Source organism: Phyllobates terribilis, unplaced genomic scaffold, assembly GCF_046119375.1.
Source record: "Phyllobates terribilis strain yellow unplaced genomic scaffold, ASM4611937v1 Scaffold_3__8_contigs__length_932513732, whole genome shotgun sequence".
Taxonomy (NCBI): domain Eukaryota; kingdom Metazoa; phylum Chordata; class Amphibia; order Anura; family Dendrobatidae; genus Phyllobates; species Phyllobates terribilis.
Window position 1 is genome coordinate 367,484,434 of NW_027362763.1, and position 19,056 is coordinate 367,503,489.

General features: G+C 42.7%; 1 protein-coding gene across 2 annotated transcripts in view; it reads right to left on the reverse strand.

The window, feature by feature from the left end:
* The window catches only part of CSMD1 (CUB and Sushi multiple domains 1), a 2,980,041-nt gene that overhangs the window by 131,857 nt on the left and 2,829,128 nt on the right, over positions 1–19,056 (reverse strand). For both annotated transcript variants that reach the window (XM_073675393.1, XM_073675394.1), the window contains exons 61-62: positions 16,304–16,477; positions 12,264–12,337 (exon numbers count right to left, since the gene is read on the reverse strand). In XM_073675393.1, coding sequence (XP_073531494.1) covers positions 12,264–12,337; positions 16,304–16,477 — 248 coding nt within the window. The remainder of the gene's footprint in view (positions 1–12,263; positions 12,338–16,303; positions 16,478–19,056) is intronic.

Consider the following 19,056-nt stretch of genomic DNA (forward strand, 5'->3'; position numbering starts at 1 on the left):
TTAGCTCGGAGAGATTTAGCAAAGAATGCATAACTAAATAGTCATATAAATGCATGTCTCTAAAACAGCTTCTATTTCAAGGTTTGCTTTGTTTTGCTTTTTTTATACATAACATTAAAGCTTATTGACTGAAATGTGAGCATACACTGTGCGCAAAATTATTAGACAAGTGAGTATTTTGACCATATCATCATTTTTGTGCATATTTTCCACCTCCAAGCTGTATAAACTTGAATGCTTACTGGATGAAGCAGATTGGTGATATGTTTTTGTGTAATGAGGAAGGGTGAGGCCTAAGGATATCAACACCCTTTATTCAGGTGGGCAGAAATATCAGGCAACTTGTTTTCCTCACTTAAAATAGGCCCAAAAAAAGATTTAATTAACCCTGAAAAGTCAACATTTGTTACAAGTCGTACAAATGGATTCAGCACTCTTGAAGTTGCTATGATATTGGGGCGTGTTTATGTTTCAACTCATGTGTCTTGTTTACTGGTATTTGGCTTTCTGCAATCCTTTCCTTGGTCATGTCAGTGAACCCCTTGTACTTGTGGGCTCTCCAGGGATGTTGGAATATAACTGCACTGTAGGATAATGGGTTCCTGGTCACTTCACACTTGATTGTTCTCAAATTTTTGGCAGTTAATGGATTTCTTTTCTCAACTTTTTTTTGTGACCATGTTGACTATTTTTTAGTGTTGAGCGAGCATGCTCGACACAGCTCGGTACTCGGGATGTTCGGCGAGCACCGAGCATATCCGGGTTACTCGGGCAGGAGCTCAGTTCTCCGCCCTGCACGTTTGGTGCTCTTTACAGAGCCAATGAACATGCAGGGATTGCCAGCCAGTCACTGTAATGCCGCAGCCATGTTGTTTGTGGGCATTACAGTGATTGGCTGGCGCATAGCATCACCTCGAGTATTTAAAACCGGGCGCCGCCATCTTTGACACAGTAACTCCGGATAAGACAGTGTAGGGAGAGTGTTGCTGAGTTAGGGAAAGATATATAGTGCGAAATAGGTAGTGTAGGGTCTCTAAAGCCTGCCAAATCAAACAAAAAGTCCTTCTCAGGACTAATATCCATCCCAGATATCAGGCAGGCAGGCAGGCTGTATTGGAGACACAGTGGTTATACCAGCAAACGCTGCATTATAGTCCTGTGTGCTCCTGCTGGTCAAATTGCTAGACTTATCCCCCGGTCTCAGGGGCCAGGAAAAATCCTTTCTTTTTTTTTCATCTAAATCCTGTATTTTTTTTTTCCTCAGTCAGAATGGAACAAATACGGCTCTTATTAACCTTTTGTTACTTCCCCCCACCCCCCAAAAAAAATTGAGTGTGTCTGTGACTGTTCAGACACCAATATATCTGTTTAAAAGAGTCTGGTGTAGGCCAGATAACTAGAACTTTGGTTTTGCAGTTCCACGGTTCACATCTCTGTATTATCCTGCTTTTGGCATTTTTACCGTAAAAAAAACAGTAATAGTGTCTCCCTGACTGTTCAGACACCAATATATCTTTTTAAAAGAGTGTGGTGTAGGCCAGATAACTAGAACTGTGGTTTTGCAGTTCCATGGGTCAAATCTCTGTATTATCCTGCTTTTGGTATTTTTTCCGTAAAAAAAAACAGTAATAGTGTCTCCCTGACTGTTAAGACACCAATATATCTGTTTAAAAGAGTCTTGTGTAGGCCACATAACTATTACTGTGGTTTTGCAGTTCCACGGTTCAAATCTCTGTATTATCCACCTTTTTGCCTTTTTTACATAAAAAATAAAAAAATTGAGTGTCTCGCTCAGTGTTCAGACACAAATATATCTATTTAAAAGATTCTGATTTAGACCAGAGAAATAGAACTGTGGTTTTCCTCTTTCACGGTTCTAGTCTCCTTTTTATTACCCTTTCTCCATTGATAGTGTGAGTGTAAGCTATTTTACTTCATTTACAATGGGCAAGGCGCGTGGCAAGGGACATGGAACTGGACGTTCTGGTGATGGTGCGTGTAGAGGACGGGGCCGTGGCCAAGGTGAAAATGTGCCACAACCAACAGCCACATCTTCTCGCTCCCACTTCTTGACCGAATTACTAGGGAAGCACACTACAACACCAGTATTGCGAATTGATCAGTGTGATCAGGTAATTAATTGGATAGCAGATAATACTTCCAGTTACCTGGGCACCACCACCTCCGGTCTGTCTTCCGCATGGTCAAGTTTTAGTAGCCGTGAGTCTCGACTGCATACCTCTCCTCACCCTGATGTTACTTCCTCCCACTATGACGAGTGTCGTCAGACAGCAACTGATCCCACACTTGGACACTCTGAAGAGCTGTTCACTGGTCCATTTCCATATTTGTGCCTCTTGCCTGCTCCGCTTGAAGTGGTGGAAGAGGAGATCCCATGTAGCGATGCCCAAATATTTGAACAGCCACGGCCAGAGGAAGTCTATGCTGGCAATTTGTCACAAGAGGTGGACGATGACGAGACACAATTGCCACGAAGTGAGGAGAAGGAGCGTGGAGCGCAAGTGGAAGAGGAGGAGGTGGTGGATGATCTAGTTACTGACCCAACGTGGCAGGAGGACACGTAGAGCGAGGCCAGCAGCACACAGGGGGAGGGAGGCAGAGTACCCCAACAGGCAGGAAGAAGCAGTGTGGTGGCAGCACACACAAGGCGGGCAACAGTTCCCCGTAACACCAACAAGAGGGACGTTGCCAGTACAACCGGTAGGTCTTCCAGAGTCTGGAATTTTTTTAAAGACTCTGCTGAAAACCCCAAAAATGCCATTTGTACCACGTGCCATGCCAGCATCAGCAGGAGTGACAAAACTACCAGCCTGTCCACCACCAGCATGATCAGGCACATGTCAGCAAAGCACCCGACTTTGTGGAGCGAACCCCAGGGTCCACGACCAGTGTCAGCGGGTGTCACCACTGCTTCTTCCGCTGTTGTGTGTGTAATAGAACCCCCTGTTGTGCGTGCAAGGCAGTCCCCTGTCCATACTGCATTCAAAGATGCCCCCTCCTCTTAGTCTTCACTTGTTATGGCAGTTTCTCAAGAAACAGCATCAACGTCCATGTCCACGTCCCACCGCAGCATTCAATTGTCCATATCCCAGAGCTTTGAACGAAAGCGCAAATTCTCAGCCAACGCCCCACAGGCCACAGTCCTAAATTCGCACATTTCACGACTGCTTGAGTTGGAATTGCTGCCTTTTAGGCTGGTGGAGACGGAATCCTTCCGCAACCTTATGGCGGTGGCCCTCTCTCGGTACTCGGTCCCCAGCCGACACTATTTTGCCCGGTGTGCCATCCCCGCACTACACAAGCACATGTCCCAAAACATCTGCCGTGCCCTCAACAACGCAGTTACTGGGAGAGTCCACCTGACAACGGACACGTTGACAAGTGTTTGTGGCCAGGGACGATACATCTCCCTGACGACACACTGGGTAAACATAGTGGAAGCCGGGACCCAGTCAGACCTTGGGACGGAACACATCCTACCCACACCGAGGATTGCGGGCCCTATGTCAGTCAGAGTTGCCCCCACAGTGTACAGCTCCTGCGCATCATCCATCTCCTCCTCCTCATGTTCAGCCTCCATCTCAGATATCACCACATCAGTTACAAGCTGCAAGCACTGCAGTACTGCCTCAGCCAAGCGGCAATAGGCTGTGCTGAAACTCATAAGCTTAGGTGATAAACCTCACACTGCTTGTGAGTTGTGTACAGCTGTGAAAGAGCAGGCAGATCTGTGGCTGAGACCGCTGAACCTACATCCAGGCATGGTCGTGTGTGACAATGGCCGTAACCTGGTGGCGGCTCTGAGGCGAGATCACACACGTACCATGCCTGGCTCATGTGCTTAACCTCGTGATTCAGCGGTTTCTTAAATCGTACCCCGAGTTGCCAGATCTGCTCGTCAAAGTACGCCGCTTGTCAGCTCATTTTAGAAAGTCGGCTACAGCTTCCGCCACCCTTGCTGTGTTGCAGCAGCATTTGCAGCTTCCGGCACACCGACTGGTGTGTGATGTCCCCACATGTTGGAACTCTAACCTCCACATGTGGCAAAGGATTTGTGAGCAGAAGAGAGCAGTTGTGGAGTACCAGCTGCAACAAGGCCATCGATATTCAGGTCAGACTCTGCACATAAGAACTCAGGAGTGGACCTGGATGTCTGACATATGTACCATCCTGACAAACATTGAGTAGCCCACCAAGATGGTGAGTGACGATGATGCCATCATTAGCGTCAGCATCCCACTTGTCTGTCTTTTGCAACGCTCTCTGCAGAGAATTAAAGAGGAGGCATTGCAGCCAGAGTATGATGAGATGGATCAAGAAGCCGTAATGGGCGATTACACACAGCCCAGCCTCATCTCATCCCAACATGCATTGGGGGACAATGAGGGGGAGGAGGAGGAGGAAGAACAGGAGCTGGTATCATGCGCTGTAGACGGTAGTACCTGTACAACTGTCATACCGTCGGTTCAGCGTGGGTTGCCTGAGGACAGGGGGATGAGGAGGAGGAGAAGAAGGAGAGCATGGTCAGTCGTCATCTTGGTGAGGACACGGAAATCTTGCCCATTGCCAGTCAGGCACACATGGATGACTTTATTTTATGCTGCCTTAACCGTGACCCTCACGTTGTCAAAATTTTGAGTGACAGTCATTACAGGTTGGTGACACTTTTAGACCCCCGCTACAAGGAGAACACTCTCTTATTCCTGAGGTGGAGAGGTCTACAAAAATGGGGCAGTACCAGAAGGCCCTTGCTGCAGAACTGTTAAAAAAGTTCCCATCTGAACACGCTAGCGGCAGAGGTCACAGATCATTGACCAACCAAGGCGTACAGGCGAGAGAGACGCAACTCCAATCCAGCAGAGGCAGGGGAACACTGTCAACATTCTGGGACAGTATTTTGAGACCCACCCAGCTTACAGGCTCTGAGGCGCGGGGTACTCTCACAAGGAGTGGAAAGTTTCAAAAGATGGTGAAGGAGTACCTTGCCAACCGTACCAGCATCCTACGAGATTCATGTGTGCCTTTTAATTATTGGCTATCCAAGTTGGACACTTGGAATGAACTCGCTCTGTACACCTTGGAGGTCCTGGCCTGCCCTGCCACTAGCGTGTTTTCGGAGCGTGATTTTAGTGCCGCTGGGGGAATTATAACTGATAAGCGCACTCGCCTGTCAACTGACAATGCTGACAAGCTGACCATTATCAAAATGAACAAGGGCTGGATTGGACCAGACTTCTCATCACCACCAAATGACAGCAGAGTAACATAAAGTCAAATCCACTGTGTTATTTCGGGAGGTGTATTCCCATGCACCACTTCACACCCACACATGGGTATACGCTTCCTCATTTCGGCTGTTTTTTTCTCTTCTCCTTATCCTCAGCCTCCACCAACACTATACCACCGGGGTGACCGTGGTCCGTGTTGCCAGCATTGCAAGTTCCTCCGTCCTAATTTTTGGCAGATTTTGCTTGGAAGGCATAGGCAAAGACTATGGGAGACCCACTCACCAATAATGGGATTAATGTTTTTAATATGCTGTACTGCATGGCTCTTGTAAGGGGCATTAAAACCTTCTTGTTAAGCTACTGTGACCTCCACCATTCTTCCAAGGGGCATTAAAACCATCTTGTTAAACCACTCTGACCTCCACGTCTCTTCCAAGGGGCATTAAAACAGTCTTGTTAAGCTACTGTGACCTCCACCACTCTTCTAAGGGGCATTAAAACCATCTTGTTAAGCTAATGGGACCTCCACGTATCTTCCAAGGGGCATTGAAATGTTGTTTTTAATTACCTCTAACCTCCACGACTCTTCCAATGGGCATTGCATTTCCTCCTAATTTTATTCAGCTTTTGCTTTTCAATGCATAGGCGAACAATAAGGGAGACCCACTCCCCAATAATGGGTAGAAGGTTTTTAGTATGCTGTAATCCACGTCTGTTTCAAGGAGCATTGCAGTTCCTCATAATTTTTGGAAAGCCTTCCATTCACTGCTTAGGCCAACTGTGTACAGGAGACCCAGTTGCTATAAATGGAAAAAACGGTCTAGTTAAGGCCCTCTGACCTCCATGTCACTTCCAAGGGGCATTGGAGTGCCTCGAAATTTTTGGTAGGCATTGCACTCACTGTATGCCCTATAACTGTGTAGCCGAACCGCTCCTTTGGGTACAGAAACATATCCTACAAGACATGTGTGGTTGACTGGCCTGATATTGATGTGAATGGTCCCTGTTCCTCCTCCTCTTTCTCCTTTGCCACCACCTCATCCATCATTCATCACCTGAAGCTTTGTTTTAACAGGAGTCATAGAACTGGGATAGTAGCAGGAAAACATCCAGCAATCCTCGGAGGAGGTAGGATATGCGCCAAAACGCTGACCACCTCAGGCCTAGCCGCTACTACATACATGTGCTTGCATTCCAAGGAACAGAAAGCTAAGGAGATGGATGGCCTCATGATCATGAATAATTTACTCGTTGTGCAGGAGGCAGACCACTGCTGCTGTCTACCTTCTGAACTTTGTGTTAAAGCCTGATTGACCCAGGACCTGCAATCCTCTGTGTCTGGAGGACGTGTTGCATCCCAGTGTCCAACTGTGTCCCGGCTTCCACAATATTAACCCAATGTGAAGGCATCAGTCAGAGGACCATCCCTGGCCACATTCACTTGCCCACGTGTTTGTGGTTAGGCTGTCCTTCAAATAGGGGCGGCTGGAGACCGTTTGTGGGCACCCGGCCGCGGGGCGGCTGGGGACCGAGTATGTACTCCTGGCGGCCCCCTGGCGGCTGGGGACCGAGCGTGGACACCCGGCCGCCAGGCCGCAGGGGATTGAGTATGGATACCAGGCCGCCAACGCAGCCATGACATGGTGGCCGGTGTCTGCCTCCACATGGCTAAAAGGCCCAATTTCAAGTGCAAGCAAGCTAGCAGTATGGTATTGCAGCCTGGGGGTGGGTGGCAGGTTTCACACATACGCTTGCATTCCAAGAAAACAAAGCAGATGCTAACTTCTATCATCATCATCATGCTCCTCACTTTGGCACTCTCAACTCCCCTGATGGAGAAGCCAGGGCCCACCAGAGGAGTCTGGTTTTGTGGTGGGCTCGTCCAATGCTGCCTAAAGCAGGCCAGGCTAAGAAAAGTGTGGGGGAAGTTCCCAGGAGAAATAGGGGTGTCTGGGGACCGTTTATGGACACCCGGGCACCCCCAGGCAGCTGGGGACCGTGTGTGGACACCCAGACGCCGGGCGGCTGGGGACTGAGTATGGATACCAGGCCGCCGACGCAGCCATGACATGGTGGCCGTCGTCCGCCTCCACATGCCTAAAAGGCCCAATTTCAAGTGCAAGCAAGCTAGCAGGATGGTATTGCAGTCTGGGGGTGGGTGGGTGGCAGGCTGCATACTTGCGCTTGCATTACAAGGAATGAGGGAGGTACAATTGAATACTGCCCTGGGACAAGGACTTGCACAGGGATAGTTGCAAGTCTGCATCTTCTGATGCGGAAAGGATCACTTCTGATGGGCACACTTTTAGGCAGTGACTTGGATGTCAGAGATGCTTCCAGGGGTCTTCCCCATGCTGTTCCCATGTCTTTTCAGCACTGTATGCATGTGTCACACAGCACATGGCCAGATAAGATTGTAAAATTTTAAAATGACATTTCCCGGTGAATGCATTTGTCACGGTTAAAAGCAATACAAAAGTGCAAAAATGCATAAAAAATGCTACTTGTGAACATAGCCCAAGGTGTGGAGGAGTATTTTTTTTTGGGGTTATTTATTTTACCTTATACACACGTCTTTACCCTGGAAAGGAAGTTCCTTAACATATTTCACAGGAAAACCGTTTCAGTTTAGTTTTTGAACGTTTCATTGTGAGCCCATAAAAGTGGCTTAATACCTCTGACCACGTTGTTGACAGCAGTGACCTGGGGGTCAGAAATGCTTCCTGGGGCGATGCCCATGCTGTCCCCATGTCTTTTGAGCACTGTCACTATCGTTTTGGGCAGTTTTTAGGCTTTCTACAGACTGCCGGGGGTGCCGCAGCAAAAATGCTCGGGTCTCCCATAGACTAACATTGGGCTCGTTGCTCGGGTCGAGCACCCGAGTATCACGGTGAGCTCGGCCCGAGCTTCGAGCACCCGAGCATTTTAGTGCTCGCTCAACACTACTATTTTCAGCAAAACGTTTGATAGTTCCGTGGTCACACCCCAATATCTTACCAATTTCATGAGTTCTGCATCCCTTTGTAAGACTTGTAATAATTTTTGGATTTTTAAGAATCAGTTAAATCTATTTTCTGGCCCATTTTGCCTTACAAAAAAAGTTTCCTAATAATTCTGCACAGCTTAATAAAGGGTGTGAATATGTTTTGGCCACACTTCCATCATTACACAAATACACATCACTTTATCTGCTTCATCCAATAAGCATTCAAGATTATACAGATTGGAGTTGGAAAATATGCATAAAAACGATGACATGGTCGAATACTTACTTGTCTATTAATTCTGTGCACAGTGTACTTTGTCCAGGTAATATATCTAACAAAGTCCATACTCAAAACTTTTGTATTACTGTATTTCTTTTAAGTTTGTGAACCTTTAGAATTTTCACAATTTCTGCAAAAATTCAATCTAACACTATATATCTGATTTTCAAATTGTCACACATCTGATAAACAAATGAGTTAAAATATTAAATATTGTAAATTTTTAAATGAGGAGTATTATTTAAAATCATATGTCTGTGAGTGGTAAAAATATGTGAAAACTAAAGGGGTATTCTTAAGTGATTAAATTGCTTTAGTTACATCATTTAAGTAATACATTTGTTTGTTTAGGAGAAAGTGTTAACATGGACAATGCAGCTGATATCACTGCCATTCTGATTAAATTATAAAAGCAACTTGGTTGATTTTAAAGTGGGCTAGTGATTGAAATCATTGTCTTCTTCTGTTAACCACAGTTATCTCCAAGGAAATGTGTGCCGTCATCATTGTTTTGCATCAAAAGGGCTTTACATGCAAGAAAATTAATGATCATAAGATTGCCCCCAAATCTATAATTCATCATATCATCAAGAACTTAAGGCTAAGTGACCACGATGCAGAAATGCTGCATATTTTTTCCGCTTCTCCCTGGCAGGAAAAATGCATGCGGATTTTACATGCATTTTTCCTGCCAGGTAGAAGCATTTGTCAAGCGTTTTTGCATGCATTTCTGCATGCGGGTTATCAAGCGATTTTCCAAGCGATTTTAGCATCACTTGGAAAAGTGCTTGACAACTTGGTCACACTATATAAATCCATGAAACCGGCATGGATTTATATAGTGTGACCAAGTAATAGTTAAAAAAAAAAGAATAAGAATGGTAAAAATTGACTGACGTCGGCGGTCGCGTGACCTGTCACATGACTAAATGACGTCATGGCAGGTCCTTTCACACCACCGCAACCCATACAACAGACCGGACGCATCCCTGAGGAGATCGGGTGACATCGGAAGGTAAGTATAATCTTTATTTTAAATTATTTTTTTAACAGGTTCTATGGTACCTGGGTCTGGAGGAGAGTCTCCTCTTCTCCAAACCCGGTTACCATCCGCACATTGAACCGTATGATATCCGCTTGTGTAAATGTGTTCATACGGATATTATGCGGTTCAATGCAAGTCAATGGCGGCAATTACGCTGCATGTCAGCAAAATTAATGGACATGCTGAGTATTTTTCCGCAATGATAATCCACAGTGGAAATTTCCGCAGCATGTGCACAGCACATGCGGATTATCATTGGGGACCATGGGGCACGTATTACCAAGCATTTTTTAAGCGTTTTTGCTGCGGAAATTCGGCGGCAAAAACGCTTAAAAAACGCATAATGGGCACGCAGCCTCCGAGAGAAGTTTAATTGCTGTGAAGAAAGTCCAGCAAGTGCCAAGACCGTTTCCAAAAGAGGATTCAGCTATTCAACAACAGTGCAAAAGTTGCTCAGGAATGGCAGCCAACAGGTGACAGTACATCTGCACGCAAAGTGAAGTGAAGTCTTTCACTAGGTTACAAAGGAACCCAAGGGAACCTCCAAACCACTAAAGATCTCTTACATTAGCTAAAGGGAATCTGTCAGGAGGTTCAACCCCCCTAAGATGTCCATATGGGCATATAGGTAACAGGAAGCTGAATAAAATGATACCTTAATATCAGTGATCTAATCTCTTGTTCCAAAAAAATCCACATTTTTCTTATATGTAAATGAGTTGTTTATAATTATGGACAGGACACCGATCTGTATGAGAATTATATCACAGATATCGAGGTATTATTATATTCAGCTTTCAATTACCTACATGCCCATATATGCCCATATAGATGGCTTAAGAGGGTTGATCCTAATGACAGATTCTCTTTAATGTATATGAGTCTGACATTAGAAGGACACTAAACAACAATTATGTGCAACACATTTCTGCCTGTCAGCAGTTTGCTAAATATTGCCTTGAGTAAATTAGAGGCTTTTGGAACAATATTTTGTGGATGGATGAGACCAAAATAGAGCTTTTATTTTTCTGTTCACATAGACATATGAGGGCTTGTTTTTTGCTGGATCAGTTGTACTTTTAAACAGCACCATTCATTTTATCACATAGTGTGCTGGAAAACGTGAAAAAAATTCCAAGTAAGAAGAAATTGTGAAAAAAAAACAATTCTGACATTTTTTCCTGGGAAATTGTTTTTGCGTTGTATGCTTTGCTGTAAAAATGACTTTGCAATGGTACTTTTTTTATCAGTATGATTATGGCGATACCAAAATGTCTATTTTTTTTTATTATTTTAGTGGTGAAAAAAATCTGAAATTTTCCCACCAATTTTTTGGGGGTTGTGTCACCATTTTCTAAGACCTGTAACATTTTATTTTTCAGTCGATGGAGCTGAGTGACGGTTTATGGCTTTTATGCGGTATTGCAATGTTTTTCTTTCTCCACATGTAATGTTAATCGTTTAACCTCTTCACAGCATTCGCCATACATGTACAACGCAAGTTGGAAGCGGGTGTATGGAGCTGGTTTACTGGGTGATCCCACCACAAATCCAACAGATCTTGAACTTGGCGATGCCACATATGTTTTTATTTTTACATTTTTTTTACATTTTTTAAATAGGTGAAAAAGGGGTTGATTTGAACTTTATGTTTTTTTAATTTTTTTCATATTTTTTAAAACTTTTTTTTATTTTTCACTGTACTTGTTAGTCCCCTTAGAGGATCATTTGTTCACTTGCGTTATATTCAGCGGAGCCACAGCATCGCTGCACATAGTAAAAATCCCGGTCTTCTTTGAAGCCCGGCCACAGGACTTTAAAAGTTATGCAGTACAGCATAAAAACAGCATACCATCTGTGAAACAAGGTGGTGCTAGTATCATGGTTTCAACCAGTTTTTCTGCATCTGGGCCATGTCAGCTTATCCTCATTGATTGACGGACATTGAATCCTGAATTAAACCATCAATTTCTAAAGGAAAATGTCAGGACATCTGTCCATGAATCTGAAGAGAATGTGGGTCATACAGCAAGATAATGACCTAGAGCAGATGTCTTTCCATAAAAGAGTGCTTAATGAGAAATTCAGTAAAAATTTTGTAATGTTACGTCAAAGTTCTGAACTAAATCCTACATAAATGTTATGGAAGAACCTATAGTGAGCAGTTCATGGAAGAGAACCCATCAACATCCCACCAACATTATAACTGAAGCCATTTTGTAGAGAGAAAAAGGCAAAATTCCTGTCGATGTTCAGGACTGATCAACAATTACCAAAAACGCTAGATTGCTGCACAATGGGGGTCACACCAGATACTGAAAGCAAAGTTTAAGGTACTTTTTCCATTCACAGATATGTGATATTAAATCACTTTCCTCATTTATGAAGGGTTAGGTTTAATATTTTTGCCAAATTTTTTTACAGATTAAAAATAAACTGTATAAAAAATATCATACTGAAAATATTTTGCACAAATGTTGGATTTCATGACTGCGAATGATACATCCAGCGTTAATTGGAGACATTTTGCTTGGCCTGTTTCACAATAACATACAGACATCATTTTACTTTCATAACTTTTTTTTATCCTAAAAAATCACATTTATAATCTAACTTTAAAGATCTGAGCATTAGCAGAAAATCCATCCTTAATTATCTAAACTTTCCAACACTTAAACAGTGCTTATTAAATGTATTCATTACCTCATAAGCCTTGGAACTGTTCTGCATGCCATAATGCGGTGTACCAGGGTCTCTGCAGGAGTTATGAGCAGGATCTGAAATGCGTGCAAAACTGAATATAAGACTAGGTTTCTATAGAAACAGTCTGTCATTTTAGTTTATTTGCTGCAGTTCAAGGCATTCTATCAAAATGAAAATGAAAAAAACTGACAGACAAGTTAAAACAACATTTCAAAAAATTATTAACGGGATTCTGTCAGTAAGATCGATCCCCCCAAATCGCATACATGGGCATGCAGGTCTTTGAAATCTAAATCCATTGACACTTTGATATGTTCTATCTATTGCTGTATTCCCGAGAAATTAGGGTTTTCATTCATATGCAAATACGATTTTATGTGCTTTGGGTGTGACAAAGCACTTCCAGATTCTCTCGCTCCTAAAGTTGTTTCTCCCCTGTGTACCTCTGCTTGATTGATAGTTCTCTGTCTGATTTCCTTACCTGGTGTCTGATGTCACACAAATGGTGAGCTATCAATCAAGCTAAAGAAGCTGGTTCTGGGTGAAGAAACATTCTCAGGAGGCAGAAGCTGGGAAAGCATCACCTGGAAAATACTGAATGCTTCATTTGCATATAAAATAAATGGCGAATTTCTCAGGAATGCAGCAAGAAATAGAAAACACAAATGTTTCAATGGAGCTACATTTCAAAGACCTGCATACCCATACATGCTGGTTTGGGGGTGTTGATCTTATCAACAGATTCCCTTTAAGCAAGTTAAAGAAGATGTCCAGTACTTTATTACCCCCCCAATTGTATCCCCCTAGGGCCCCTAAGACTTCTTGTAAATACATTCTATTGCTGATAATGCCTGTGAGCGGAGCTATCGATGGCCGCTCACAGGCATCATGTGACTCCGCGCTGACGTCACGACAAGTGAGGCGTGACTTAGCGCTGGGGTCCACGCGGTGGCTGCTGTGTTGTGGGCGGGGTCACCCCCACGTCACACTCAGCATCCACCGCACTCTTTCCCAATGAATGGGGAGAGGCAGAGCGCGCGGTGGATGCCGGGTGTGATGCGGGGGGTAACCCTGCCCACAGCCTGTCATCCATCGTGGAACCTGGAAGATTGTGACCCCCGTCTGCTGCCAGCACTTGTCATGACATCAGTGGATGTCAGAGCCGGCTGGAGCTGGGGGTCATGTGATGCCTGTGAGTGGCCAGTGATAGCACCACTCACAGGCATTATAAACAACAGAAGGTATTTACAAGAAGTCTTAGGGGCCCCGGGGGGATACATGGGGGGTGAATATAAAGTAGTGGACAACCCCTTTAAGATTCCAAAGTATATAGAGTGATAAAAACCTATAAAATCACTTGAAAAAAAATGTTTTATCCAAAATATGGAAATCAGACTGTTGCCTTGAAATATAAAATATCTTTGATTTCAAAGAAATATTTAACACTTCAACCTATATGTAATAAACATGAGAAGCAAAAAAATAAGAACAGGATTGTGATAAAGAAATTATAATTATGTGAAATGCACTTTTATGACATCATAAAAACAGAAAGAAGTTTTCACTTTTCCTCGCAGAAGATTTTGACCTTACTCCATATGTCAGTCTTTTATGATGTTTGTCGCTTGCCTGCATGTGTATTTAACTTTCATTATCCTTAAAAAGTGTGACAATCTCTCTATTCCCTATAGAGTGTGACAAATATATAGGTATATAAGGCGCATAAAGTACAATAAACATAGCCTTCACTATATCTAGTCAAATTTCTTTGTAATAGCTAGCCACACAAATTTTCTTAGAAAATGTTTTTTTTTCATGGAGTGGTATTCTTAAAAAACAAAGATCCCTAGAAAGCTCATCATCTTGTCGATCAGATGAGTAATTAGTTTAAGATAAAAAATGCTAGGCCTGAATTGAATTATCCTATATCCACCAATTTGTTTGCACTATAAGGGACATTTTCTTAAAGGGAACCTGTCAGGTTGAATTTTGATCTGTAAGTAAGTCTTCATAGGTGTCTATATACTGATTAAATTCATACTTTTTGTAGAAATGCACTCTTCTATTTGTAAGAAATCTGGCATTGAAGTTATAAGCAAATTACTGGCAAGTGTAGTGGGCGGTGTCAACGCACTTCTAGATCTTCGACCTTCAGTCTTTATTCTACGTTGGGTGCCAGGCTATTGCATTTACAGATCAGTTCCACCTCTGTCATGTGCCCCCTCTCCCTGAGATCTTGCATAAGCTACATCAGTGCTACATCAGTACAGAAAGCTCTGCACTGACCTGTCAATCAAGCACAGGCGGTAGTGATCCATCATGGAATTATTAATGAGGACCAGAGAGCTGGAAGTGCTTTGACATGCTCTTATGCACTTGCAGCTAATTTGTATATCATTTCAACATCGGATTCCTCTACTAGTATGGATAACAGCGCTTATACAACCATACCATTAGTTTTAGGTAAAATTCCTACATAGCTTTCCTTCCAGACAAGTGTTTTCTATCTAGTCTAAACAAAATGACTGCGGTAAAATGGGACTAATTTATTAAGGGGTACAGGCCTTTTAAATGTCTTTACTTAACTTTGTCACTGTAGAGCAAATTGACAGAAGCGATAGGCTGATTTGTGCTCTAATATAAAATTGCCAGACTGCTAAGTTGTCAAATTGAAAAAGTAGAATTTTTTGTACTCCAAACAGATAAGCACCAAAATTATTGACTTTTTCCTCCAGAATTCTTGTGTAAATCACAAAATGTCCCCTTCTAAGTTGAATTAACAGATTATAATTTTAGATAGTTATCTAATTTTATATTTGTCAGTATTCATTCACCAGTAGATTACTTTGCCTAACAGTTATGCAGTTTTGAAATTTCCCCAGAGATTGTTTTCAATTTTTAAGTTATACTGTATATTATTAAACAATAAAAAAACTATTTGAATCAAGGTTTTCATTGCATTGATTTAATCTCTGCAGAAAAACAATGTCTGTATTTAAGTAGGATGTGAAAATGGTCAAAACATACAGTACTTGTATTCTTTTAGAGGGAATCTGTCACCCGGTTTCTGCTACCTCATCTGAAAGCAGCATGATGTAAGCAAAGAGACCCTGAATACAACGATGTATCACTTAGTTTACTGGGTGCAGCCGTTGTGACTCAGAAGAGTTTTTTCGATTTAGCAATGCAGCAGAGCTGTGGAAGCTAACCCCGCCCACACCAGGCTCTGTATGTACATACAAATTACTCATGGAAAATAGCATGCTAGGCAATAGTGTGCAAAAGTAGACTAGATTAGAGCATATACATCATGCTGCCATATGGTAGGACAATAAGGGACAAATCGTTATGGAAATAATGTGGAAGAGCGAAAAAATGATGATCAATAGTCCAGAATCATCAAAAAGAAGCTAAATGTATTAAACAAATATATACAGGGCAGGAGGAAACAGGGATACACACATGTGAGAGGTGAGCAGGGAAGGAGCAGTGTCATATATGGTAAGTATATCATATTCAATCAGTGGTCACAATAACACATGGTATAGTAACTCTACACTTATCCAAGTCAAAGGTACATGTACATATTTGATGAATGCACAATTATAAGGAATCAATGCACCTGGGTGCATGTGTTCTGGAGCCCCTGCACATGTTGGTGTCTGTATAAGGTATTCATTATTCAAAATTGATTTCTTATAATTGTACCCTGTATATATTTGTTTAATAAATTTTGATATTTTTTAATTATTCTGGACTATTGATCATTGTTTTTTCGCTCTTCCTCTGTATGTACATAGTCTATTGACAGTGAGTTGCTTATCACAGGAGGGGGCAAAGTCAGGCTAGTGGTTCCATACACATCAGACCAGGCAGTGATAATCTCCTAGTGATAAAACCTTCACTTCAAATAAACAACAGCACACAGCTTGATAAATGATACATTCTTGAATTCTGTGTTTTAACTCCTACCTCATGCTGTCCTCAGATTACATAGCAAAACCTACTGACAGATTACCTTTAGTAGAGACTGTACGTACCAATGCAAGTTGGTGGAATACCACTCCATGTCCCATCATTCTGGCAAATTCTTCTAGATGACCCAACTAAAAGAAAGGGTGGTCGACATTGATATGAAACTTCTGCTTTATATATAAAACTTCTACCAATAAGTCTTCCCTCAGCTGGAGCACCTGGATCTCCACAAAACACAGCTGAAATGAAGAAAATAATAGTAGAATTGTATTAGACAATAATATTATATTAATAGTAGATTAGAGCAATAAAACTGCAGCAAAAGTATTGCATAAATCTAGACTACATGTGAAAACAGACAGAATAACTTCAGTAATATCTGAATGTTTATTAGATAGATCGAGCTTATTGCTCTCTTACACTTAGTAACACCTTCATTTATAACCTTGTTAATAACCAGATGGAGTGGAGAGCGCATATATACAAGTGCTTCTAACTAAATTAGAATATCATCCAAAAGTTAATTTATTTCAGTTCTTCAATACAAAAAGTGAAACTCATATATTATATAGAGTCATTACAAACAGAGTGCCTATGGGCGTGGGGAGCAGTGAATATTCATTTTCTTTAGCAGCGGGGACAGTGTAGGCTGCAGAAGGCAGCTGCTGCCTCCTGTACCCTGCTCCTCAGCCGCAACCATTCCCCCCACAGAGTATATATCTATACCCCCCAGCAACATTCGGACTATAAGACACCCCCCCACTTTTCCTCCAAAATTTTTGAGGAAAAAGGTGCGTCTTATAGTCCGAAAAATACAGTATATATATACAATATATATATATATATATTGTAATGCAGCGACTTGCTGGCATTACGGTAATGGTCCAGGATGTGTTTTACCTGACAATGTACCTTTTCCCCTCAGGTGACTGGTCACATGACTGTGACATAGCACAGGTCCTGCATGCACAGAATGTCTGTCTGATCACATGACTGTGACATCAGCAAGGTCCTGTCAGTATGTGTGTGTGTGCACGGGATGCATATATAAACCCTGCTTGATGGGAGACAGGTGTGTTCGGTGTGTTGGGCGTGAGGCCTGTTCCCCGTGTGTGTGGGACACCGTGATACAGTGAAGCCTGGCAGCCTGAAAGGTCAAAACTGGATCCTGTGTGGATGCTAGTGGCCTTGGAAGGCAGCGGCTTTGGAGTGAAGCCTGGTACCTGAAAGGTTGAGACTGGATCCTGTGTGGATGCTAGTGGCCTTGGAAGGCAGAGACTTGGTGAAGAGTTCTGAAAGGCAAAGCCTGGATTCTGTGTGGATGTCAGTGGCCTTTGAGGGAACGACGGCTGGAGACCCCTACCTGGGAAGCCACAAAGCCACAGTGGTGGCGGATTAAATGGACTGCAGCAACTAAACCCGGCAAAGGTAATACACTTTGTTACATGGACGTTGATATGGACATTGATAATTTATTACCTTGCCGTAGGCTGTAACCTGGAGCAAGTGGGCCTGTGTGCCACTTGGCTCATGAACATTGTAGATATGTGTGTCGGCGTGCCACGGAGTTGGACCCGGTGAACTGTGGCTTATGAAGTAATAAACTGCAGCATTGTGAGAAAAACGTAAAGACATTGCACGTGTGCATTGATTGTCGCAGCGAAGCGAGTATCCCCCATTATGATGTCTAGCGCTGCCTTACAATATATACTTTCGTACAGTTATCGTTAAGCTCCGCAATAACCCAAGAAATGTTGGCTGCCACCACCAGTCGTTTATGCAGGCTGATTGGACGCCACTTTCTTGTAATATGTGGCTTCACGAGGTTTCAGGGGTGCAGTTTATAAAGCAAGAGGACCAAAGCTATTAAATTTTATATATTTAATCCGAAAAGTAAGCAGTGTTTATAAAAATATACAAAAGATATTACAAAAGGGGACAAAACAATACACTATATACTACTACAAAAAAATTACTAGACCTGATGTAATGGAAATGGCGCAGATCTTACAGAGGGGAGTACTCTGATTGGAAAATGGTACAGTCCTAAAGCAAGCTGTATCTCCAAGTATTAAATAATGATTAAAATTCAGAACCTGTATTTATTTGATAAACGTCACTCCCACATACCTCCTCTTGGTAAGCTCAGATGGGTGCTAGTTAATGGTATGTGGCTCCGGACCCCAAAATTAAGAGATTCTGAACTTTCAGGATATCTGCTCTTTGACCAAAGAGGGGAGGCAGTTTCTGAATAACAAAGGCATTGATGGCATTGACTGGGCCTTATGTTACTCAGACCTATATCGCAATTGTGAACCTCTGAGACATTTTGAAAGAGTGAATCAGAGACCATCAAGTAGCTCCACAGATAGTCCACGAGCTCACTGATGTACTGAACTATTTCTGGGAGAAGATCCCCAAGAACACCACCTGCTATCTCGTGAAGAGCCAGACAGTGTCCAGAGTGCATACAAGGGCTCTATAATTTGCCGTGATTCAATTTATTCACAAATTTTTTAAAAGGTTCCATTACCCTTTTAAGAAGTGAATATGTGAATGCATGTATGTATCATCAAAAAGTTAATTTACTTCAGTTCTTCAATGCAAAAAGTGAAACTCATATATTCTAGAGAGTCATTTCAAACAGAGTGATCTATTTCAAGTGTTTCTTTCTGTTAATGTTGATGATTATGGCTTACTGCCAATGAGAACACATGGGTGTGGGGATGGGGTGAATATTCATGCCCTTTAATAGCGGGCACACGCGATTGCCCAGCAGCAGCAGGAGCCGCACTGCGACTACACTGTGTGTCGGCTA